This window comes from Prosopis cineraria, unplaced genomic scaffold (genome assembly GCF_029017545.1).
Source record: "Prosopis cineraria cultivar Desert tree isolate PC_DT_omini unplaced genomic scaffold, ASM2901754v1 PC9, whole genome shotgun sequence".
Classification (NCBI taxonomy): Eukaryota; Viridiplantae; Streptophyta; class Magnoliopsida; order Fabales; family Fabaceae; genus Prosopis; species Prosopis cineraria.
Window position 1 is genome coordinate 27,725,232 of NW_026555340.1, and position 25,201 is coordinate 27,750,432.

At 37.2% G+C, this 25,201-nt stretch overlaps 5 protein-coding genes across 5 annotated transcripts; 3 read left to right on the forward strand and 2 right to left on the reverse strand.

Moving 5' to 3' along the window:
• Nucleotides 1–673: 673 nt before the first annotated feature.
• LOC129319344 (exocyst complex component EXO70E2-like) lies at nt 674–3,616 on the forward strand. Its single transcript, XM_054964384.1, has one exon. It carries the CDS (start codon nt 1,521–1,523, stop codon nt 3,450–3,452), a length of 1,932 nt encoding a protein of 643 aa, XP_054820359.1. The 5' UTR covers nt 674–1,520; the 3' UTR covers nt 3,453–3,616.
• Nucleotides 3,617–9,799: 6,183 nt separating this feature from the next.
• Nucleotides 9,800–11,452, reverse strand: LOC129319399 (presenilin-like protein At2g29900). The gene is made up of 2 exons (XM_054964456.1): nt 11,067–11,452; nt 9,800–10,679 (listed from the first exon to the last, which is right to left on the reverse strand). Exons 1-2 carry the CDS (start codon nt 11,233–11,235, stop codon nt 9,895–9,897), a joined length of 954 nt encoding a protein of 317 aa, XP_054820431.1. The 5' UTR covers nt 11,236–11,452; the 3' UTR covers nt 9,800–9,894.
• A 141-nt stretch (nt 11,453–11,593) lies between these two features.
• LOC129319396 (glycine-rich RNA-binding protein 3, mitochondrial-like) lies at nt 11,594–14,637 on the forward strand. The gene is made up of 5 exons (XM_054964454.1): nt 11,594–11,735; nt 12,358–12,508; nt 12,617–12,685; nt 12,803–12,909; nt 13,297–14,637. Exons 2-5 carry the CDS (start codon nt 12,367–12,369, stop codon nt 14,263–14,265), a joined length of 1,287 nt encoding a protein of 428 aa, XP_054820429.1. The 5' UTR covers nt 11,594–11,735; nt 12,358–12,366; the 3' UTR covers nt 14,266–14,637.
• An 823-nt stretch (nt 14,638–15,460) lies between these two features.
• On the forward strand, nt 15,461–17,892 carry LOC129319397 (60S ribosomal protein L4). The gene is made up of 2 exons (XM_054964455.1): nt 15,461–16,627; nt 17,644–17,892. The coding sequence occupies exons 1-2, from the start codon at nt 15,524–15,526 to the stop codon at nt 17,755–17,757; spliced, it is 1,218 nt and encodes a 405-aa protein (XP_054820430.1). The 5' UTR covers nt 15,461–15,523; the 3' UTR covers nt 17,758–17,892.
• A 1,765-nt stretch (nt 17,893–19,657) lies between these two features.
• LOC129321039 (uncharacterized) lies at nt 19,658–24,734 on the reverse strand. Its single transcript, XM_054966767.1, has 3 exons — nt 23,007–24,734; nt 21,251–21,669; nt 19,658–20,447 (listed from the first exon to the last, which is right to left on the reverse strand). The coding sequence occupies exons 1-3, from the start codon at nt 23,905–23,907 to the stop codon at nt 19,701–19,703; spliced, it is 2,067 nt and encodes a 688-aa protein (XP_054822742.1). The 5' UTR covers nt 23,908–24,734; the 3' UTR covers nt 19,658–19,700.
• Between the last annotated feature and the right edge of the window lie 467 nt (nt 24,735–25,201).

The window sequence follows — 25,201 nt, forward strand, 5'->3', positions numbered from 1 at the left end:
TTTTTTTTAAAAAAAAAATTATTTTTTTAATTCTTTAATTTTTAACTCACTTATAATTCAATTTTTCAACTATGACTCACTTTGACTTAATCTCTCAACCATAACTCACTGCGACTTAATCCCTCAACTTTTGATTCACTTATAACTTGATTCTTATTTTTAATTTTTTTAAAATTTTTTTATCAAATAAAAGAATAAAAAATGCTTATATATTATTTTACAATACCATCCTCTTGTTCATTGATGTGAGATATAATTTAACATAAAAAAATTAACAAAAGTTAAGAGACTAATTTGTAAGTGATTCAAAAGTTGAGGGACTGAGTTATAGGTGAGTTATAATTGAGAGACTAAGTCACAACAAGTCATAGTTGAGGGATTGAGTTATAAGTGAATTAAAAATTAAAGGATTAAAAAATTAATTTTTTTTAAGAAAAAGAAATTCGACTCATTATCTTTCTTGATTATGAGAACAGTTACAGTGAAATTAACGGAGCAATCTTGTTTTTCGTTTTAATAATTAGTCCTTAGCAATGCTATATTTCAAATTCCAGGCTCAACAGCAAGGAGCTTAGTATTTTATCGTAGATTCGTGGCCACGACTGCAGCTCAATTTCTCGCAAGGTTCAACAGTTATTGTTTATTGGCTAGTCAAAATGCTAGTACGAGTCAAAAGTCAAAGCATTATTAAAGATGTAATGGAACTGCTTTTGAGGGAGAAAAGCTTTGCCTGCACTCTTTCGTTGCCGAGAAGCTTCAATTTAGACATCTCTTCCATGTTCTTAGCGGCATAATCCCATTTTCTCTTTCGTCTATCTTTTTCCCCACGAAATTTTCCCCTACTCTCTCAATTTCTCCCTGCAAAAAGCAGCTTCTGCATCGTCATAACTTCTTTGTGTCACTGTCTCGGATTTGAATTTGGTCGGTGCACCGGACCGGACTCTTCCCGGTTTATCGTTTTCTTTCACTCATTTCTGAAATTAAGACCTGTGTGTGCTTCCAGTGTCATAATTTGCCTGGTTGAAGCTTCATTGGGAGCTGGTGGGTGCGTCAATGAGCGGAGGGTTATCTTTTCTTTGCTGCGACTTTGATTGTGGGTTTTTGAGTTTTGAGGTTATATTTTCTGGGAACTGGGGCTGGTTGTTGTAAGCATCTGTTTACTCAATGGGAATGAGGGTTAAAAGGTGAGAGGACAAAAGTAGAAAGAGAGTTCTGGCATTGTTCTACCATGAGTTCATGTTCCTGATCCTTTTTATGCCGGGAAGTTTTACATTTTAAATCCACAGGGTCATAAGTAAACTCTCTTCTGTTCTAATTTCTTTCCAATTTTCTCGTGTGAAAGATTTTATATCATTTTTGGCTCTGTATTGGACCTCCATACTCTTTCTTGAGTCCATCGGGTTTAGATTGTTAAATTTCAGAAATCAGATCCTATTCATCTGCAGAGGGTGCTTTCTGTTCTCGATTTCTTTCTTTCTTTCTTTATTTGCTTGTTCCCCACTTTGTCTGCCATCTTCACCATGATGGAGGAACATCAATCTACCATCTCTACCTATGAAGGAGAGCAACATGTGATAGCTGCGGCTCAGCACATTTTAAAGGCATTAGCAGCAAGTAAGAACGTCAATGATGGCCTAAGAAAAACTCTCTTAGATCTTGAGACCCATTTGTCTTCAATGTCCAGCAGAGTTACGGAAAGAAATGGAATGGGTATCAGGGAATTTGAGAGGCGTCTTGAATGTGCTGAAGACAAGGTAATGAGTTGGGAGGCAAATAATTTAATGATATGGGATTCTGGTCCTATGGAATCTTCCGAGTATTTGAATGCTGTTGGTGAAATCCAATCTCTGACTCGAAGTTTGCAGAGCCTGTCTGTGAATGAAAATGGGAAGCAAAAGGAACTCGTTCAGCGAGCTGATGGAGTTCTGCAGATTGCTATGTCAAGGCTTGAGGAAGAGTTAGTCCACATTCTTGTTCAGCACAAGCAATTTTTTGAGCCTGAATACATGTCTTTCCATTCAAATAGAGTTGATATAGGGTTTGATGAATCGTTTGGTTCAGCTGAGGATGACCCAATTGAGGAAGTATTGCGGAGCGATGGTGGTTTTAGCCAATCTGAGGCTTGCGCTATAGATTTGGTGCGTCCAGATGTAATTGCGGATCTCAAAGTCATAGCGGATGTCATGTTTGCTTCAAAATACCATCTGGAATTCTGCCAGGCTTTCATTACTTCCAGGAGGCATGCGTTGGATGAGTACTTTGTTATTCTAGGAATGGAAAAGTTGAGCATTGAGAATGTGCTGAGAATGGAATGGAGTTGCTTGAACTCTGTGATGAAGAGATGGATTTGGGTTATGAAGATCATTGTCAAGGTATATCTTGCTAGTGAAAAACGTTTGTGTAAGCAGATTCTGGGACAATTTGGATCTGTTTATGAGTCTTGTTTTTGTGAAATATCAAGGAATTTTATGCTGCCCCTTTTGAATTTTGGTGAGGCTATTGCAATGGGAACCCGTACCCCTGAGAGATTGTTCCGCTTACTCGAGATGTATGAGGTTCTGGAGAATCTTGCTGTTGATGTAGATATCTTGTTCTTTGAAGAAGCTGGTCTTTTCGTTAGAAATGAGTTTCAAAAGCTGTTAAGGAGCGTTGGCCACACTGCAAGGTCAACATTTCTGGCATTTGAAAGTGCCATTGCAACTAATACATCAACAAAAGGGTTCCCTGGAGGGGGAATTCACCATCTTACCAAGTACGTCATGAATTACTTGAAGACAATCACTGGATATCAGGATACTCTTGGTCTGCTTCTTGCAGATGTAAGCTCAGTAGCTCCACCAGATACTAAACATGACGGCACTTCAGGCCTTACAACTTGTCCAATGGCTTGCCACTTCAGGTCAATAACAACCGCATTAGAATCCAACTTGAGTAACAGGTCCAAATTATACAAAGATGTGTCCTTACAACATATTTTCATGATGAATAACCTGCACTACATGGTCCAAAAGGTTAAGGGCTCTGAACTAAGACATTTCTTTGGAGAGGAATGGCTTCGCCAACACACTGGGAAGTTTCGTCATGAAGCCATAAGCTATGAGAGGGCCATTTGGAGTTCAATCCTTTCCATGCTTAAGGAAGACAGCGGGCCACGTTGTGCTTTAAGTTTAAAGGCAACCTCAAAGAAAAGATGCGCTGACTTCAACACTGCCTTTGAGGAAGTGTATAGAACCCAGACAGGGTGGTATATATCAGATCCTCAACTTCGGGAAGATCTACAGATTTCAATTTCTCAGAAACTGGTTCATGCTTACTGGACTTTTATTGGGAAAATCTCATCCAGCATTGGTGAGAAGTGGATCAAGTACACAGTAGATGATCTGGGAAAGTTGATTTTGGATCTTTTTCAAGGTTCTTCAAAATCTTTGTCGAACCATCAAAGTCGAAAGTGAAGGGTTTGAGTTTTAAGTGTGTCACCTCAAAGATTACTTGTCAGGCTTTCTTTCTCGGTGTAATCTATGCAATTTTCTTGTCATTAGCAAATGACTAATTTAGCATCTTGAAGTCCTGATCTGATCATCACACGAATGAAATGGCTTTTTGTATTGTTTGTAAATTTGTATGAAATTGGCGGATTTGATTTGTCCATGCCATTTGATTTTGCAGTCATATTCTTTCTAAATGGGGAAAAAATCTTCTGGGGAAGGTTGATACAAATGATCAAATATAACAAGTATAGGATGGCTCTGATATCTTAGTCTTAAACGTTCCTTAAATATGACAAAAGCGATGATAAGCTCTGAATCTCAGTTGTGAATTGACATGTTTCATGTTTAATAGAAAGGAGTAATCCAAATAACCACACTGATGACTGCTTGCTGCTGCTTTATGCTGTCCATTGTTTTTATATGAACGCAAGTTTTCAGTTCTCTTATTTTAGTTTCTTCAACCAAAGAGAGAAGTATGTTTAGTTCTTTTCATTATGATTTTTGCAAAGGAGCCTCGTCCCTGTACTTCTGACTCTGGTTGAACAGTTGCAGAAACAAGTAAAAGCTATTTGTCCTTTTACAAATGATTGTTAACTTGAAGAAGCCGGATTCTTCGGGCCTTTAGGAAACAGTGATTCATTGAATGTATAGCAGTTGGCTCATGAAAGGCCACATACTTTTCAGAGTCAACTGAGGGGTAGACTTTATCTTCATTTCTGGCATTCAATCACAAAAGGGCCAAAAAATAAACACGAAGAAAATTTCTACGTGTTGGCATATTACTAATTACAACATGTGCAATGTATGTAGTTAGACATACATATAGCAGACAGGAAAAAGAAGTGCCTTTTATTCACATGTAACAACTGACAAGCGACGAAGTCTCTACAACTGCACGGTGCTGGGTGGAATATTTCAAGACCTGGGCAATTTTTCTGGTGGAACTTTCTTGTTTTAATTTTTAGTTACAAGATGATGTCTTCGTTATTGTTCTCCGGGGGTCACAGGAATCTGATTGTGCTGCCTTTTTTTTTTGTTTTTAAGGTTTTATTTGACACTGATGCATTTAATGTTTGAAATGAACCGTACCAGCTTTTTAATATCAGGCTGGCCCTTGGATTTAACTTTGTGGCTCACATTTTCTCATTCTGGATGGTCGGTTCCTAATCGTCTTCCTCATTACTCCCTTTTTACTCTCTCTGTTCTAGAGGAATTTTAGACTTTTGACGCTCTTCTTTTACGGAGTTATTCTCTCAGCCATCTTAATGGTACTAATGGTATAGTGCTACTTTCTTTTTTCATGGACTTGAGGGTCAAGGCTCTTCAGAACCAAGAAAGTGCTATTTCTATATGAAACAGACAGATCGTGCAAGCTAGAGAAGGATATTTTGGATATTTTAGTTTTAGTTTCAGGTTTAGGTTTCTTCTTTGACCAATTCATGGACAAGAAACCCATATGTTCTAGAGAGTCATTTGGAGTGTGAACTGAACATGAAATATTTGTTTCTGGGGGCCAAGAATTGTCAACGACACGAGGGACTGAAAGGAGACACTTGCCGAGAGAGGTCACATTAATTCCATCTTTTGATTTCATCTAGATCCTGGATGTATTCATTGATGCAATATAATATGACTAGGTGCTCAGTATAACTTGTTAATTCAACTTTTTTTTTTTTTCCGGATAACAAAGGAAGAACACTATTAATTCCACAGATGCTGATAATACAGCACAGGGAGCACTGCCCGGTCAACGGAAAATATCTCAAGGCAAGTATTGGTTTTTTATTTGTAACACTTCCAGAGATAATCCTCAATATAGGCCTTGTTTTCTTATGGCACATGTGGTCATCTTTCTCAATACAATAGAAATCAAAATTTGAGGTGTATTCAAAGGTTCTAAAATGATAACATTTTTAAGAGGAAAAATATAAATATTAGTCTCTATACTTTTAGAATTTTTTGGCATTGGTTTATATATATATATATATATATTTTGTTATTTCAAATTTTCTAAATTTTATTTGTTTGTAATATTAGTCCCTATATTTTTAAATATGACTACAAGGACTTAATGGTGGCTAACTTCTACATAAATAGTGTTGCATCTTGTGCTAACTTGTAAAAATTATAATATGTTATATAAAAAATGGGTAGAAGTAAAAAAAAAAAAACACACCTTTAAACATGCAATGACAGAAGTTTAAGAAGGAAGAAGATATAACAATTATGATAGATAGGCAAAAAGGTTAGTGGCCATTTTAGTTATACAATGCTCAATTAGCTCATCATAATTTTACCAATTCAACAATATAATTAACAAAGCTATGCACAACTAAGCAGATTTAACCTTGTTAATGATAATAAAAAAATTAAGAATTAATATTGTAGAAAAATGAAATTTTAGGAACTTGGAGCAACGAAAAGAAAATATAGGAATTACAACTAAAATAGTTAAAAGTTCAAGGAACAATAATTAATTAATTATATATATTTTTTTATTACAAGGCCACGACAAGCTGTGCAGAAAAAAAAAATTAAGTCAAGTCCCATAAAAGGACGACACTCGGGGGGAACATTAAAAATTAAAGCATCAGTATTATTATTTGTGACATGTCGAGCTAGCCAATCCATACATTTGTTAGATTCTCTAAATGCATGGTTGAAAGTGATAACTCAATCTTTCATGGCAAGGCATTTGATCTTTTCTATTGTGGCATTAAATGATGATTCAGATTGTGTTTAGATCGGATAAGCACCAAAGCTGCAAATGAATCAGTGTGAACATTAACTTGCTTGAAATTGCTTCTGTAATAAAGAATAAGACCTTTAAGGTTATCAACAAGTTTTGCGGCTGTATTAAGGTGATAGCCAATATATTTTTCCTTTTGAAGTGTAGAGAATAAACGGTGTATTTCAAACCTTCAGAACCAGAATGTAATATACCGGGAAGTAAAAGCTGAGATCTCTCGTAATAGGCCTCAGATTCGTAAAATGCTTTCTCGTGATTGAGTGGTAATTTTTTTTTTTTTTTTGTGTGGAAACAATATCAGATGTGCCGATTATATGGCAAAGAATGCTCATGATGCTCAAGGAGACGCGTCACTGCTACTGAATTGCCCTTTGTGATGTTTATCTACACGTTGTTTTCTGATAAGAGGGGTACTAAGCTTTCTTTTCATTTCACCTGTATTTTTTTCAAGCTTTGGCTTGGCAATGTAAACCAAAAAAGAAAAAAATTATGAAGCTGGTCGCATCAATGGCAAGAATGTCGTTGTTGCCTTGTCTTCACAGGTGTGAAGTGTGAACACTACCAAGGTGCGTGAGTAGGACATCAGATCAAAAAGCTGAGCTGTTCGTCATAAAATGGCTGAGTTTAGTCGTGTACTCCAAGTCGTTTTGACCCCGTCCAGATTCCAGAGCCCCCACCCCCACCCCCCCTCTCTCTTTTTTTTTTTTTTTTTGAGAATTACCAAAAAACAATTCTTTGAGAGTTTGAGTAAATAGAGATGACAATGACATTTTAGCGCTGGAATTTTCAGTGAAGTAGAAATCCTCGAAGGAAGAATTACAAACTGATTCTAAGTTAAAAAAGATAATTATTTTTAATTTTATTTACAAGTCAAATTTTTTTATTTACATGCCAAACCTCTTTATTTGCAGCTAACTAGATATGTGAATAATTAATCTTTTTGATTAGAATCTATATCTAATTCTTCCAGCCCTGAAAGAAGAATGACAAACAAGTTTTAAATAAGAAAATTAATTGTTTTCTTAACTTCATTTATAAATCAAATTTTTATATTTACATGTCAATTTTATCAAATTACTAGTAACTAGGATATATGTAACTTTTTTTTATTTGGAACTTGTATAATTTTTAAATAAAGGGAAAATTATAAATAGATATCAAATAAAAAAATTAATCATTTTCTCCTGACCATTTACAAGTCAATTTTCCGTATTTATATGTTAAATTTATATATTTACAAGTAACTAGAATTTGTGGATAGTTGGTTTTTTCTCATTTGGGACTTGTACATAATTCTTCCTATCCTAAAAGCATCTACTTGTATGGTTTATGTTTTTCTAATTTAACTCATGATATTCTTAAAATTAAAAGATAAATATAAAAAATGCTTAATTGAAAAAGATTTCGATCAAAATTTCCAGGACTCCTGACTCAGCTCTCGGAGATTTTAATAAAGGCGTTCCGAATTTCTAAATTTTATGTAAACAGTGAGATTTTTGTCAATTTTTTTTATTAGTTGATTGACCAAAGCCTTTAATTGGGGGAGAAAAAGATTGACTTAAGGTCTTTAATTGACAATTTCAGATTTCAGGGTCCTAAATTATCATTTTTTATTACGTCCCAAAGTGTCATTTTCTCTTTTATAATATGTTTATTTTATATTAGAAAACAGTTAATGTCCTAATTTTGAAACAGATTAGAATATCTAGTCTTTTTTATACATCATTTAGTCTCTCACCAATTCCTATTAATGTTAAATTTAAATTCCATTTACTTTAATTTGATTAAAAAAATACATAGAACAAGTAGGCTTGACATTCTAACATTTCTCCTTTTAAATTTTATTGCCAAGGCACAGGCATAAAAAACCCTTTTCATGAGCATCATGTTTGTTCTGGTTGAAGAAAAGTTTGAACAAGCTTATTGAGACCGAAGGTGCAGCATGTTTCATTGGGTCTCACGTGTTACATAAAGCATAACAAACAAGTAATCCTGTTCATGTTTAATAACAAAGCTTATTCTACCAAAATTGGAGAGAACAGATTACGGATGTATCCTTTGTTGCACTCAAAGTTCAGGGCCAATGTTTGTATTTAGCCAAAGTTTTCCCATATGGCTTCTATTTTTTTTTCCCCCCAAATTCTATCACCCAGTATTCTGAAAAAACTGGGATATCACTGTCTCCCATTCAGACCAATACAAATTCTCGTTATGTAGGACCTTTATTACAAATAACAACCTTGCAAATATATCTACATGTTACTGTTTATATAAAAGTGACATAGCAGTAAACTGAACTCTCTCTCCAACACACTAAATAACGCTATCCTGTTACAATCCAAAAGCTAAATGTTTCCCCTTACTTTTGCCCATAAAACCTACATTTTGAATTAGCCACAATTTGGCCTCTCATTTCATGAAAATAATCACCAGTCATCTTTCCAAGCCTAAGCTTCAAAATAACCCACACAAGATGACAGCAGTTATACTCTCCACGTCTGCCCTCACACCACATCTCATTCATCTCGTTAAAGGAATCTTACTTCAAGAAGGAAAACTCTCCGCATCACAAGAATTCTGCTATGTAATAATAGACACGCCAAAAATTCATTATAATGAAAAGGCACAAATGTCTAAGGCAGGTTCATGAATGCCAAAATCCACACTTCTTTCTGTTCATGTAGAGCCAGCAGTAGTCATCCATCTTTCTGTGGACAACACTTTAGGGATCATGCATATAAAGCTCCTAAGAAACTAAAACTCCAGTGGAATCAGTAGAAAAGTATCCATCACATGACTGAAATCCTCTCTTTGATGCATCATGCATTTGCATATCTACACGTTACCCACCCAAGACCAGCAAATTATACTTTAAAGATAACCTCAGAAACCCACTGGTTTAACACGATGAAATCAACTAATAAGGTACATCATGTCCAATTCCTTAGCTGGGGATATATTTCTTCAGTTTTTTCTTTGCACCATATAGTTGTAATGTAATATATCTCCGGCCCCCGGGGGAACATTTATACAAACTTTATATTCAATCTCAGTCACCCTCATGACTGCCTTTTGGCGAGGCCTCTAATGTTGTGACACAACATCTATCTGCAACTATCCCATGTTAATTAAATGATTTCATAAACTATTACCTACCAATATATCTGCATTCCCTAATTACCTACCAATATATCGAAACCAGTTTTCTATGGGGAGTAAAAATATTATTGAAAAACCTATTGGCTTGCGAAATTATTGCTATTTCAATAGAAATTTTTGGTCCACGTGTTTAACAGAATGTTTTATATGCTATGATCAAGGGTCAATCAGTGAATTAAATTTCCTTGATTGATCATAAAGCCACAGAATAAGTGATGGGTTTTCATTCACAGATACTAAACGTGCCATACTTCAGATATTTTCCAATCATTGGTGAAAAATTGAAATAAATAAAATTTGTGACCCTGACTGAACTAATTAGTTGAGAGACAGAGAAAGTAAACTAATATAAAAGTTAAAGAAGAGATACATTGTTTGAAAGCCTCCGGCCAGAGATGACATATTAAGCACAGAATTTTAAACGTAGTATATATTCATGGAATGATAGAATATATTTCATAGTCAACTTCCAAATTCAAGTAATATAGTCAACTTTATTTAGAACATCAAGAGATTCAAGGAGCATTCTACCACAAATACCTCAAGCAAGAGCCTGGTTAAAAAATAAAACAACACTCCCAATGTTACTGAGACTGGAAGAGCAGGGAGGGCTTTCTGATATAGTGCCAAAAACATCAAAGTGATTCCCAGACCAGCAATAATAGCAAGATAGCATGCATATACTGTCATAAAATCGTACATTGCTGCCCTGCCAACCAAAACACTATAGAAGATGAAATCTCCCAACCCTAACTTGATTGCACCAGATGACGCCAGTCCCATTCCCTCTAACATCAAATTCTCATTTGACACTGCTTCTGCTGCTGTATTTAACTGGACATTCATCCCATGATCAAGTAGAGGAGCAGAAAGCTCTGAATCAGTTTCCTGAATTTGTCCTTCTTCCGCTTTGACTAAACTTCTGTCAGAACAGATGCCATAAGAAGTATTAGAATTAAAACTTGGATTCGAGACAGCATTTTCCATAACCATATTTGCTGCATTGTGAGTTCCATCCGAATTACTGCCATTTAAATTTGAATTCAAAATAGAATTGGCATTCAGAGTGGGGTTGGATCCATCACTCAGGTTGGAATCAGTTTGATGATTTGAATTCTCAATCCTCCTATCCCTCCATACCCGCCTCTGAGTCACACCAACCCTTGGGTCTACATTTTCAGAATTTACTGGCCTAGCCTCATAAACCAATGCTGGGATTTCTTCGTCTCTCGATATTGCAAGCTCCACCAAAAGCCTTAGTGGTCCAATAGGCAGCAGGACTGCTGCAAGATCATACAATGCCATGGCAACCAGTAGCACCCAAGTGGTCCATTCAGGTAACATAGTAAACCAATAAGCGACCAACACTCCAATAAGAACCAAGTACCCTTGGGTAATTACAATTGCCATTTTTGACATAAAGACGGCCAATACACCAACAACAGCAAAATTAAAGGCAACCAGAGAAAATGTTATGCAATCAATTGGGAAGCTAAAATGTTCAATTAGAAAGATTGCAATTTCACTACCCAAAAATCCCAAAACAAGAAAAGAAGAAAAACCCATGTATAGTTTTAAAAATCTGGTGAATCTGAAATAGAAGAGAAGGACCAAAACAAACGTTACAACAGTAACAACAACTACGAATGCCAAAGAGTTCAAAAGAGCACCTACGAATTTGTCCCAGGAAGAGTCTGTGCTGGTCTCATTATATGCTATGGTGGCTATGCTTGAGATCGATTGTGAAGAAGAGCTGCTATTAAGAATTGAGACCAGGATTACAACCAAAACCATACAGAGCGATACAGGTGCAACGATTCTAACAATTTCTTCCCCCATAGTGTCAAGAACGCCTGAGATCTTCGGATTTGGGCCATAGGAGAAGTCAAAGACCGAAAGGATTCAGGCTTTCTTCGAATCACAGAGTGTTTGGGCTGATGTATTCGCCGGTCAGGATTTCCAGGATCGTAATGTCTCCGGTTTTGGTTCCTTGGCACTGACTAGTGACTACGGCTGACTAATGGATTGGTGGAACCAAAACGACGTCCAGCAGCTTCCCTAGGAGACAGGCATGTAATAAAACGACGACGTATCAAACAAATGAGGGGAAAATGATAACTCCGGAAATATCTGAACACTTTCACTCGCATCTAACGGCTATATTTTTTCCCCATGCAATCAGCGGTTCTTAGTCATTCAAGCTGTCCACGTAGGCTTCTCGCATTGGAATACATTCATTGCACTTACATAAACCGAGTCTCATGAAAAATCCTGCTTAGGGTTTTAGCGTTGTGTCCAGTGTCCCCGGTCCCGTTTGAAACATTGCGAAGCAAGTGAAGGTACCATACTGCATCACGACGCTTCATTCAATTTCAGTCTTTTCTTTCTTTATATCTCTTCATTTTTAGCCCTGTAGCTGTGATATTCTTTGGCTTACTATTCGCTAATTTCCTTCGTTGTTATATTGTTTCCTCCCGAGAGTTTACTGAAATAGGCCAATGGTTGATTCAAGCGTGATCTGAAAGTCTCGTTCTTGCTTGAATCGAGTCTTTTTTTTTTTTGGTTGGAGGAACACTATGTAATGAATGAAAAGTTTGACTGATGGAAATGGAAAAACGGTTTAGGTATTCATTTTGTTGGGGGGGGGGGCTCGTGTATAAGGCGGTTATGAGTATCTTAGAATCGTATAGTTTCTCCGCTTACTAATTTTCTTATCTTGTTTGGGACGTGCGGGAAAATGATTGTAATATATTATTTTTGCTGGGGTGGAATGTGATCGTAATTAATTTGATAAATTTTTGCAGTCCATCAATACTTTCTAGAGGGTTGTGTTGGAATACTTTTTTTTTTTTTTCATTTTTCAGGTGTGAATTAATTTTTGAAATATTGTAGGCATCTTGCGTATTTATCAATATCAATATGATACCTAATATACTCATCAACGTTAAAAATCTTGCGCAGATTATAGGGATGGCTTTCTTTGGTAGAGTTGGGAATATACTAAGACAGGCTGCAAATAAGCAGCTCAGCTCAGAATTGCGTACAGCTCCATCTATTTTCCAGGCTATACGGTTCATGTCATCTGCTGCAAGTTCAAGGGTGTTTGTAGGAGGTGGATTTAGAATTCCCTTTTCATTTGCCATCATGACCCTCTCTGTATGTTTTCTTAAGTCAATAATAATGATACATAGATATATGTATTTGGCATTTCTTGTTGTAGGACTGTCATATTCCACTGATGAGCAAAGTTTGAGGGAAGCATTTGCAAAATATGGTGAAATAGTTGATGGTAAGTAGTTAGGATTTCTGTTTATTGTTTAACATTTTTTGGCTTGATAGGAGTTCTGTGGAATCTTTCGGTGTTAATTTTTGTATGGATCTCTATTTGATCTCATAAATTTTGTAGCAAGGATAATTATGGACCGTGACTCTGGTAGATCTAGAGGGTTTGCCTTTGTCACTTTCACATCAGTTGAGGAGGCATCAAGTGCTATTCAGGCATTGGATGGTCAGGTAATGGAGCTTTGTTACTCTTGGGGTTAGAGTCTCACCATTTGCTGTACCATGTTAATATCCACATTATAGATGTGTTGAAGCTACATAAGCTATTAAATTTGTGGATGTGTGTATCATGTGTGATATTGGCAGTTGCCATTTTTTCATGTTGTTGAAACAGTGTTTTTTAGCTCTATTCCATGCCCTTAGAAAGGTGGTAGTTGTTTCTTTGGTACAGTCACCATAATTTGTTTGTAGCACATCAAGAATTTAGACAGTATCAGCCATTAGGGAATTACTTCCTTACCTGACTACCATAGAAAAGTTTGCCTTTTTATATCCTACAATTTAGTTCTGTTGGTGATACCACTGTTTTATTTTTATAATTGCTTATCATTTTCATAGGATCTTCATGGTCGCCGAGTTCGGGTAAATTACGCTAATGAGAGGCCTCGATTTGGTGGCGGTGGTTTTGGTGGTTCTTATGGCAATGCTTCGTATGGTGCTGGAGCTGGTGCTGGCTATGGAGGCAGTTATGGTAACCCTCCTTATGGTGGTTCTGGTGCATATGGTGGCAATGCTGCTGGAGGTTATGGTGGTAGTGGATATGGTGGAGGAAGCTATGGATCAGGTGGCAATTTCGGTGACAGTGCCGGCAATAACTATGCTCCTAACAATTTTGGAGCTGGAGCTGCAGGTGGCAGTTATGGAAACGATGGTAGCTTTGCAAGTGGAAGCCCTTATGCTGGTGGAAGTGGGGGATATGGTGGTAACAATGGAAGTGGACCTGCTGCTGATAGCTTTGGAACTGTAAGTGCTGGTGGTGGCTTTGGGGGAACCAATTATGCAAGTGATGGGAACTTTGGGAGTGGAAGCACTTATGCTGGTGGCAGCAGTGGAGGCTATGGTGGTAATAGTGGGAACTTTGCAAGTGAAAGCACTTATACCGGTGGGAGCAGTGGAGGATATGGTGGCAACAGTGGGAACTTTGGTGTTGCTGGTGGTGGTGGAGGTAGTGATAACCATGGAAGTGCTCCTAGTTTTGGTGCTCCAGTCAGTGGTGGTAGTGATAGCTTTGGCAGTGCTGCTGGATTTGGCAGCAGCGGTAGCTTTGGCAGTGGTGATAGCTTTGGTGGTGCATCTGGATTCGGCAGCAGCGGTAACTTTAGCAGTTCAGCTGATTGTGGTGGCAGTGGTGGTCCAGGTTCTGGAAGCGGCTTTGCTGGTGGATATGATGGAGACATCAGCAGCAGTGATCAATTGGATGGCAAAGAAAGCAGCAATATAGGTGAGGATGTTGGAAATTTTGGGAACACGATAGAGGAAAACTACCGGGATGACGATGATGATGGTAATTTTGCCAAAAGGGCTTGAAGAAATCTTGTAGGGGTCTTAGATTTCTGCTGCTTTCTTGACCAGCCCTCTTTGAAGCTGTGTTGGATGGACTTGTGCCTGATGAAGTTTTTCAAGCATGTAATTTCGTTCAGAAATACAAAGCTGAGAAGAAAGTAATATCAAAGGCGATTTTTCTCGTCATTCTTCCTTCCTATTCTAAGAAAAGGGCATTTAGTATTTGTTGCGTAATTTAAGGCGATTTTTGCATTTGGCCACGTTGGAATCCTTAAATTTAGATTGTAAATCGATGCTTGAGGCAAACTGCTATACTAATAATTCATGGCTGACTTGGAACTTTTTGATAAGCCCTTCTAAAGGCGCTATACTTAATTTACTTGCCCCTTTTTTTCCCGTTCTTTTCTTGTATCGTTGTAGCAGATGCAGTATTTTTGTTCTGCTTCTGTATTGCCCTGGCAACGGGGTTAATTCTCCACAATTCCATCGTACTACATTGTTGGTTTCAGGAGTTTGCATAGTGTCTCATCAATGTGATGGTGCCAACGTTTGAACCTTGAATACAAGGGTCTAATTGCCAGGGTCATCACGGGTCTAATTATCTCGACATATTGTCTCATATGGAGATGTGGATCCAATCTTCTTGATGCCGAGTTCCCTTATCAGTTGTCATATGAAGCCTAAGCCTGAATTGGTTCATTGCCAATTCGTGAACTCAGGAGCTGGTTAATTTTCCGCTCTGGCATGAGTGGGGAACTTGGCTTCTCTGCACGATTTCATGGCTGGTTTGATTTCTGTTTTTAAAAATTATTTTTTAAATATAAAAAATGACAATTATTTAGATAAAAGTTTTGGATTTAAATATTTTTGAAATTTTATTATTTTTATAAAAAAGCAAAAAATAGACATCTTTTTTTTCAAAAGCAGGAAGCACTATTGAAAATTATGTCAGTTATGACCAATCATTATCATAGATCATATTAATTAGTGGCAACCACTATTATTAGCAGGCTGTTTCACTTTGAAGTTCAGTCAGATTTTTTAATTTTTATTTTTTTAACTCCAATCTTTTGTTTTGGCATAAATTTTTAACTCTAATTTACCACCATCCTCTCCTAACAGCAATCTGACCACAACCCATTGGGCCCATATGGCCCCACCAGCCCTAAATTCGGACCAACCCGGTTTTCGTGAAGCTATTTGGAAATGGAAACCCTACCCAAAACCCTGCTAATAATCTCAATCGCAGTCTTCGTCACTCTCCGCCCACGTTCCCAACAGCATGGCAGCCGCGGCTAGGCCTCTCGTCACCGTGCAAGCCCTTGAGGGCGATATGGCCACCGACGCACCCCCAACAGTTGCACTTCCTGATGTCATGAAGGCATCGATTCGACCCGACATTGTCACCTTCGTTCACTCCAATATTTCCAAGAATAGCCGGCAACCTTACGCAGTCAGCAAGCGTGCTGGCCACCAGACCTCCGCCGAGTCTTGGGGTACCGGCCGCGCTGTCTCTCGTATCCCTCGTGTCCCCGGCGGTGGTACCCACCGCGCCGGCCAGGGTGCTTTTGGCAACATGTGTCGTGGTGGACGCATGTTCGCTCCTACCAAGACTTGGCGGCGCTGGCACCGTAGGGTTAATGTGACTCAGAAGCGTCACGCCGTCGTTTCGGCTATTGCTGCTTCGGCGGTTCCGTCCCTTGTTATGGCTCGAGGTCACCGGATTGAGTCCGTGCCGGAGATGCCTCTGGTCGTGAGTGATTCGGCTGAGGGTGTTGAGAAAACAAAGGAAGCAATCAAAGTGCTGAAGCAGGTTGGTGCTTTTCCTGATGCTGAGAAGGCAAAGGATAGCCACTCTATACGACCGGGTAAGGGTAAGATGAGAAATCGCCGATATATTTCTCGCAAAGGTCCTCTTATTGTGTATGGAACTGAAGGAGCTAAAGCGATAAAGGCATTTAGGAACATACCTGGTGTTGAGGTTGCTAATGTGGAGAGGTTGAATCTACTGAAGCTTGCGCCTGGTGGTCATCTTGGGAGGTTCATCATTTGGACCAAGTCGGCCTTTGAGAAGCTGGATTCTATCTATGGATCGTTTGATAAGCTATCGGAAAAGAAGAAGGGTTACCTGCTTCCGAGGTCCAAGATGGTCAATTCTGATTTAGCAAGGATTATCAACTCTGATGAGATTCAATCTGTCGTTAGGCCGATCAAGAAGGAAGTCAAGAGGGCACCCATGAAAAAGAACCCACTTAAGAACTTGAATGCTATGTTGAAGCTGAATCCATATGCCAAGACGGCTAAGAGGATGGCTCTTCTTGCTGAAGCTCAGCGAGTGAAAGCAAAGAAGGAGAAGCTCGATAAGAAGAGAAAGTCTGTCCCTAAGGTGCGGTATTCTGAATTTCCTTGCTTACATTTAAAGCATATTATGCAGAATAGACTATTAGGTTCTTTGTTCTCTGCCTAACGGAATTCTTGATTCTAGCGAAGTACTAGATGATATGGTTGTTGAAGTTGATCTCATGTGTGAAATATGTCCTAGTATTCTTTGTGTAGAATGGTTTCATTTGCATATGATGACAAGCATACTGCATAAGGGGTAAAAAATTGATTTGTATGGTAAGTATTCCCTTTCTGCAGGAAAAATGATAGCAAACAAAATTGTTGATGTAGCGTAGCTTCATACATCCAAGGGAACTTCCGATACTTGTATGAATGGGAAGTTACTGAGTTTCCTGAGTCGTCTTGTGAGTGGATCTTCTGTGCTGCTGAAAGCTGAGTTCTTCCTTTTAAAATAGTTCTTTAGCAGTAATGGAAGTTGGCACGATAGTTATCCAATTTTAAACAATTTCCAGTTGAAAATGTTAGCTTTCAAACACTTGTTACCTTTCATATTATTGATACATCGATTAAGTCACAGCTGAAGAAATTTTCATCTTAGACTTCTCAACTAAAGACATTTAATATGGCATACATGGAAATGTTCCACATTACATTCAGATTCTCGTAGCATTGATAGTGACAATATTTTGTTTAGAGGGAAAAATCTGGGTGTTGTCCTTTTGCATGAATGTTTTGCTTATTGCATGGATAACTTTTTGGAGGTTTGATTTAGTTTAGTCATATGTGCTGTGTTAAACGCATGAGATCGCGTATTTTTGGGCAATGAATGGAATGGTTACACATATTTTATCAGTTACCAAGAATTCTGCATAGAAGTAAGAGGATGGGCAAATATAGTAGTTGATTTATGAATAATATTTTGCCGGATTTATATTTTATGCCATTAGTTCTTGCTCTTGTTACGCATTCTGAATGTTAAATGAAACTCGTGACCATTACTTGACTAGATTTACGTGGTTGGCAATTGTTTTAGTTAACCCCCTGTTTTGCCCTATTCAGGAGGAGGCTTCTGCTATCAAGGCTGCAGGAAAGGCATGGTACCACACCATGATCTCTGATAGTAATTACACCGAATTTGAGAACTTCTCAAAATGGTTGGGTGTTTCCCAGTAAAGTCTTGTACTATTGGGCGTCACTTAGATTGGGTTTTATTTCTATTTTGTTTTGGTCGTGCAACTTATTTGTGCCTTAAGACTGTAATGATAGATGGGGCTAAAAGTTTTCGAATAATAGAGGTGATTTGTTTTCCGTTCCTTGCATACCACCGTTATATTTTTGCTTCGGTTTCCGGTTGGATGGAAGAACTATTATATCAGATCGGGAATTAGATGCATTAGAATTTGTGTGCGATTAAATCTTAACGGAATATTTTTGTTGCCAAGTTGAATCTCGGGCTAATTTTAATTTTACTAATTCCCTCAGAAGTGAAAATTGTTAAACCTCTTAACTCTAGAGTTCCCCATTTCAAATCTTATAACACGTCGTGCTTGGTTGGTAGTCCTACTGACGAACAATGTTTTACCCTCAAACCTTAGACCATCTGGTATTCTAGACTTCGTGTGGCTATATTCTTAGGGCTTCAATTAAGTGCTTAATGGTATAGATTGTTTCTTTTATTGTATTTAATCTCAGGTTAATCTTAATTTTACTGATCCCTTGAAAAGTGAGAAGTGTTGAGCCTCTTGACTTTAAAATTCCCCATTTCTAATTTTGTAACACATCGTGCTTGGTTGGTACTTCTACCGATGAACAAGGTGTTCAAACGTAACCTTAAACCTTAGACCATATGGTATCCTAGACTCTGTGTGGCTATATTCTTAGGGCTTCAATTAAGTGTCTAATGGTATAGATTGTTCCTTTTATTATATCCTAATTTGGTATCATAATCTTGAGTTAATCTTAATTTTACTGATCCCCTGAAAAGTGACAATTGTTGAAACTCTTGACTTCAGAACTCCCCATTTCAAATCTTATAACACGCCGTGCTTGGTTGGCAGTCCTACCGACGAAAAATGTTTTTGAACGTACCCTTAAACCTTAGACCATTTGGTATTCTAGACTCCGTGTGGCTATATTCTTAGGGCTTCAATTAGGTGCTTAATGGTATAGATTGTTCCTTTTATTGTAGAAAAACTAACGCTCTCATTTTACACGGTGGATATCTATTAGCTGCAACCACGCGCTCACGTATACGTATGCCTGTTGGTGCCGAACCTTGAATTTCTAAAACCGACATGAGTTGAAAACTTTGATTTATTCGGTTTCGGTTTGGTTTTTCAAATGCCATGCCTGAATAAGCTGCACCGACTTTTGATAAAGATAAATAATTTTTATATTTCAATATTATATACATGATAAAACAAGAGCATAATTTGTGTAAAAAAATTGTTTTTTATTTTCCTTAAAGAAGCTAACTTAATTTCTATACATGAAACATGGTTAAAAATACACGCACGTGTGTGTATTACATGAAAAAATTAATTTCAATGGAATAAAATATATTGAAAGAAAATAGTAATCTGTTTATTCGTATGCGTTTTATCCAATTGTTTTAATTTTAAATTTTGTTCCTTGCTACTCAAAATTTGAGCGGGGATATTTTTAATATGATAACTTAAAACAATAACCAGAGACCAAATTGGCTTAAAATGGATTTAATGGAACCGAAGAAAACCAAAATACTCGCCCCTGACTATGTCCAGATAAGCTCCTATTAATACAACCTTGTTCTTGTCCTTAGATGAATGTGCTGGGTTAAATATAACTTTCCTCTGAGCGTTCGCAAATGAGGGCAGATTCCCCAAAATATTCCGGACATTTTGTAACGAACCTTAGCTATAGGGCTACCAAAGACGGTGGAGTAAATGGAGTAAATAGTGAATTTGACCCGTCTATATGAGGCTTATAAAATCGAAACTCACTTCTCTTTTCCTCTTTTTACATCAAAGACGGTGTTTCAAGAATTTAGAGACTTACAAAGCAAGAGCGTCTGACTGATTTAGCAGAATAGAAATGAATCCAGGTAACTCTGCTGTATCGGTAATTCATATCAAATATCAACGTTCATCCCCATCCATAGAATACAATAATTTTTGTACATTCTTAAAAGCAGGAGATCCTCTCTTGGTCCTGTCAACAATTTGTCTTATCACCTGCCTTTCCATCTCATTGTCACTACCATAATTTTCATCTCTTGTAACAGCTTTTAATTCATAAACATCAGGGCTTTGCCCTTCTAACATGTTGACCCCGCTAGAAGAGAGTTCTAAAAATCTCTCCCCATTGCCTGGGAAGAAAGTTACAGACCTGTTTGTTCCACCCCATTGAATTCCAAACACTCCTTCGTCGTCATGGGTGGTTGATGGTGAATTCTCTTCTGACTCATCTGTTTTTATTAATTCTTCATAAGCTTCCTTGTAGGCATCAAGTGCTTCACCTGATAAATTCATAACTAGAGGCTGGGCCAAAGGGTCACAGTCATCATATGTCAATGGATTTCCTTCCCCATGGCTACTGAAGTTTCTCAGGTAACATCGTTTGTGCTCTGATTCCATAAGCTGTAATTTCCTCTGGCTATTTTGAAGGGCAATTTCGAGTTCCTTCACATGCTCTTCGAGCCTGGATTCAATAACTTGATGCAATCGTAGACTCAATTCATGAGGCGAAACGGCATAGTTTCCAGGGAGAGGTGTGACACCATCACTAGTACTCTCCTCCGGATTTGGTGGGGGAAAGGCTTTACCCTGGACCTTGTCAGTTCGCAACTCACCTCCAGCAAAATCTGCAACAAAGTCTGGGTCAACCTGTGGGAATAAATGCATCATTAACATTGCATCATCATTACAATTATTCGCAACTCCAGAATAATTGTAGACAATTTTCTAAAATCTTATCATGTTTACTTTTCTCTGTTTTCTTTCTTTCTTTGATACATTGTGAGGATTCGCACCCTTAACCTCTACGACACCCCACCCTTCGTACTTGAGCATCCGAAGCATCAGATCCTTAAAAGTGAGAAAGGAGCCTCTAATAACAGGCTACGTTAAACTTGAAAAGATAACAAAAGTAATAAGCCAAAATAATGCTCCTAAACGTCAGCTTAAGAAATGATTTCAGAAAAGACATAAAACAGATAGTGCGATGGTTCAGCAGTTCAGCATCTATGGGCACCATTTATCTTTCATGTAAAAGATCAGTCAAGGAATTGCATTACAGAGATTTTTTGATTAAAAAAAAAACTGAATGATTTACATCACAGAGATGAAAACAGGGAGGTTTTATCACATTTTTCCCAGATTGTCCCTCATAAATGTAATATTTATTTTCACTAGACAAGTATGTTTCATCAATTACAGGGATAACTTAGTCCAAATTTTTTAATCTTAGACATGATTATTATACTTAATCAACTTTCTTAAACTATGTAAATTGGTTATTTTCTCCTATATTTGAAAACGGAGGGAGTACAACAGAACCCATCACAACAGACATATTCTAAGATGATTAAAAAAGCCATTCTAAACAAAGTTATGTTGTGTGACTAAAAAGTCCATTGCTACACTCGACCGGGGGAAAAAAAGGTTCACAGTTAAACGTTAACGCTAACCTCAACAAGCTCAGAAAGCCTTCTCTCCAGGCTAGAATTCATGTTCAACCCCAATCTCTCCAGTTCAGCTTCAAGCTCAGCTTCAATTTTGCTCATAGGTTCTGAATTTTCTTCTTCCTTTTTATGGTACAGTCCTCTGCAGTCATCTCTCAGAGAGTTATCCACATGTTTCTCAGAGGAAAATCCATTTGGCTCCCTATTATAGGAGGAATGGTCACAAATATCCTGTGAACCATAATTCTCGTTACTCAACTCCTTCACTGTCATTGAATCTTTCATTTCAAGCTCTTCTTGTAGATCTTGAACTAAGTTTTCTGTCTGCTTCAGCAAATCTCTTAATTTGTCCGCTTCTCTTTTATTTGTCATGATGGAAATTACTATCCCAAAAGAAAGCCCAAGACTGAAGAGAAATGTCACGTCTGAAGATTACGGAAATGTCAGTAAATGGAGTAATTACAGAAATACATTGCAGGACACAATCAAATACCCCGAGACATGCTATCAACCTATAAAAAATAAATTGTGATTAAAGAGCTAGCTGAGACAACAGTTTAATATACGAATGAGACTTGAGAAACTGAATTTAAAATTCTCAGCTAATTGGTGCTGGTAATGCCATTTTGGGATTTGAAGCATGGGAAAATTACAGTTCAGGAACTAATGTTGGAGATATTTATACTAAAGGGCCTTAAATTTATTAATTTATAGTGGAGGATACTATGCCAAAGACTTTTTAAGTGGTCAAGAATATAGTACTCCCTCCATCCCAAATTATAAGATAATTTGAAACAAGATTACACATATCAATAAAACTCAATAATAACACCTTACAAACTTACTTTTTCAAAATAAAACTATAAAATTCCAAAAATGACCCTACACACTCAATCATTACTCCCTCCGGTCCTTATTATAGAACACTTTCAACCATTTCACACATCTTAAGAAAAGTTAGTTTTTTTTCATGATATTATGAAAAAATGAGATGTACTTTACATTAAATACCTTCACGTTAATTAAGAACGGGTAAAATTGAAAAAAGTAGTTTTATTATTACAAGGTGTTCTATATTTTGGATAAAAAAATTACTTTTAAAAGGTATCTTATAAATAGGACCATAGGACCAAAGGGAGTATACTATAATATCATTTCAATTCTTTCTCCACTTGAAGGGTAGTATCGAAAAAACATCATTAATGACACCTTATTTTTCTCAAATTGTCTTATATTTTGAGACAACAAAATACCCCCAATGTTGTTTTATAATTTGGGACAAAGGGAGTAGTTTAGGACTCCAAGAGTCCAAGTTAAAATCTTTTTATCCTGCGGCCCAAAAAATGTAACGTTCTTTCTTTCTTTCTGGAGGGTGGGCATTCTGATTTTCATTACAGCACAAGGAAAATGCATTTTTACAATGTCTTAAAATATAAATTCTCAAGAGAGGTTTATGGATAGAGAAACTGAATCTACGCTCTCCACCCTAAAAGAGTTTAGACCAGCTGAAAAACCTTTTAATTTTAAATTAACATATACATATTTTTCCCTGCTGCCCACGGGCTATATCTATATGAAAATAGAAACAAACTTTATAGCCTATACTACAAGAGCAGACTGATTAAGTTTCTAAAAAGTTCAAAGGCGTTTTAATATCCTATTTCTTAGGCAGTTAACCCTCCCTTCTCTAATCTCTTGAACCAAAAAAAAAAAAAAAACACAGGCATAAATGACGAGCAAAGAAAAAACTTGGGAACAATACCTAATTGAGCATGGATGTTTTTTCTACTGAAAGCACTGTCAGAAGAGCTCAATCTTTCACTTCGCAATTTTCCTGCCCTATGTTTCAGCTTCTTATGATCATCTAAAGATCCAAATTTTGTTAGCGAGGGAAACCCAAGTATACTACCATCATGGTCTTGATGGGCTCCCTTAATCCACTTATGTTCCTTCTTTCCAATCAATGTACTGAAAGATTTATGACTTGATCCACTGATTATTCGGCTTCCATTACTTACAAGAAATGACCTTGTAGGTGTAGGAGGTGGTGGAAGAGAGCTTAAGACATATTCTTCCATCTCTGAGTGTTCCTTGCACAGCTGAGCCATAAGGCAACTTTCTAAGGAATTCAAGGGTCTACCAAAGTGTCCATAAAAATGCTTAGTCTTGAGACAAGTTTTATTGCCAGCAGAATGATGGTTAGAACCCACTTCTCCTGCTGACGAGTCAGGAAACCTGAAACCATAACTGCCACCAACATCATAGATTTGCTCATTCCCATCTTCAATATCATTCAAGTTCTCATTTGGTGACAAGGACAGTGGCAAGTTTGATATTGAAAGTGCAATGCTGTCATCGTGCATCCCAAAAGGTCTTGTCCTTTCACTAAGCAGCATTTTGTTAGAAGTTATTTCCATTGTCGACATACCGTGCACTGAGTTCCCTTCTCTAGGTTTTTCTTTGGAAACCTTTTGTTCTGAAGACACGTCTTTGTTTAACTTGTCTCTCTGCAATTCTCTGTGAGAGGACTGGCTTGGGGACTCAAGATTCTCAAAATTGGGATCCTCCGAAGATGATTGGCATGAACTATCACTATTCTTTAAATTTCTGTTCCAAAATAAATAACCAGCTCCCGCAGCTGCTGCAACAAACCACAAGTCCATTTTTTCTCTTCCTCTCACAAAGCAAGAAAACACTAGCCAAACTCCACAACGTAAATTGTCGTCTTTCAATCAATTATTAGCATCAGAAAGCAAACTTTTCATGAATTTTGAGAAATTTCCAACAACTGTTCAGCAAATGATAGGTCAGAGAATACAACATTGCAAGCCACATCCAGAGAAACAAGACCACAGTCCTTTATTCACGAAATAGACTTTCCTCCTTCCAAGTATCATCATGAAACACACAAGAACTCTATCATTCATTAATCAAACTACAAGAAACTATCACAAAAATTGAGAAATAGGCAAACCGTTATCCTTAGCCCCGTAAGTCATTGCATTGACAACGTATCCCTCATTCCCCCAACCACAAAAGCAACGGTAGTTAGAAAAGTTCTATCAAGTGGGAATCACCAGATAGAAGGAACAAGAATAATCAAGATATGATATTTATAAGTTTTTGTGAACCTCGGAAGCATCAGATATAACCAATGTCAGAAACAACCACCACCTTGATAATTACTTTCTTCGGAGAGAACGCAAAGGACTGTAACACCGATGAACAATCTGAACTGTCTGAAAGTAGCTTCCTCACGGCAAAATTTATGCAACAGGCGAGCCCCTTATGAAAAACAGCTCTTGCTGCTGTTTCTCCAGCATTAAGGAGAAGGGAGATTAAAAAAAATCTATACTTTTTGAAGCAAATCTATCACGCCCAACATTCCCCTACGATGTTAGTCGAAGCTCGAAGGTTTGACGATACCTCCATTGGGAAGAAAAAGACCCGCTCCGCCGTTATCTCCAAGAAACAAACGCCTGCACTGTACTGAGCGTCGAAGCCAGTGATTTTCACAGATTAATGAAGGAGTCGAAAATGTCATAAATATTTTTTTTTTACAAGAATATTTCTCAAGGGAAGTTTTCTCTGATGCTCCCTCCATTTTTAAATATAAAAATAATTAATTTAGGTAATGTAAAAAATTAATTAAATATAATAATTATGTTTAAAATTAAAAAATTTAAATTGAATTATCCTTGAAATTAATAAAAAAATTATTTAATGAAAATAAATATTAACTTAATGAGAGAATTTAAAAAAAATGTAATAAATATCTTAAGGCTTCCATTAAAAATTGAAAAAGGAAATTCCCTTTTTTCTGTTCTTCCTGTTTTGCCCTCCATTCCTCCCATTTTGCCAGCAGAAAGTATTCTTTTTTTTTCCCCCATCTTTCTCTTATATATAATTTTGTTTGTTTATACATAAACTTTGCGAAAATATCAGAGAAATGGATGT

What these genes read in the sequence shown, in the direction of transcription:
- LOC129321039 (XM_054966767.1), bottom strand. Translation starts at nt 23,907, where the DNA reads ATGGACTTGTGGTTTGTTGCAGCAGCTGCGGGAGCTGGTTATTTATTT. An exon ending in AAACATCCATGCTCAATTAG is followed by an intron (nt 21,670 to 23,006) that starts GTATTGTTCCCA and finishes CGTAATCTTCAG; the next exon opens with ACGTGACATTTCTCTTCAGT. An exon ending in GGCTTTCTGAGCTTGTTGAG is followed by an intron (nt 20,448 to 21,250) that starts GTTAGCGTTAAC and finishes TTATTCCCACAG; the next exon opens with GTTGACCCAGACTTTGTTGC.
- LOC129319397 (XM_054964455.1), top strand. Translation starts at nt 15,524, where the DNA reads ATGGCAGCCGCGGCTAGGCCTCTCGTCACCGTGCAAGCCCTTGAGGGC. An exon ending in AGAGAAAGTCTGTCCCTAAG is followed by an intron (nt 16,628 to 17,643) that starts GTGCGGTATTCT and finishes TGCCCTATTCAG; the next exon opens with GAGGAGGCTTCTGCTATCAA.
- LOC129319396 (XM_054964454.1), top strand. Translation starts at nt 12,367, where the DNA reads ATGGCTTTCTTTGGTAGAGTTGGGAATATACTAAGACAGGCTGCAAAT. An exon ending in TTCAAGGGTGTTTGTAGGAG is followed by an intron (nt 12,509 to 12,616) that starts GTGGATTTAGAA and finishes TTCTTGTTGTAG; the next exon opens with GACTGTCATATTCCACTGAT. An exon ending in ATATGGTGAAATAGTTGATG is followed by an intron (nt 12,686 to 12,802) that starts GTAAGTAGTTAG and finishes TAAATTTTGTAG; the next exon opens with CAAGGATAATTATGGACCGT.
- LOC129319399 (XM_054964456.1), bottom strand. Translation starts at nt 11,235, where the DNA reads ATGGGGGAAGAAATTGTTAGAATCGTTGCACCTGTATCGCTCTGTATG. An exon ending in TTCCTGGGACAAATTCGTAG is followed by an intron (nt 10,680 to 11,066) that starts GTGCTCTTTTGA and finishes ATGATCTTGCAG; the next exon opens with CAGTCCTGCTGCCTATTGGA.
- LOC129319344 (XM_054964384.1), top strand. Translation starts at nt 1,521, where the DNA reads ATGATGGAGGAACATCAATCTACCATCTCTACCTATGAAGGAGAGCAA.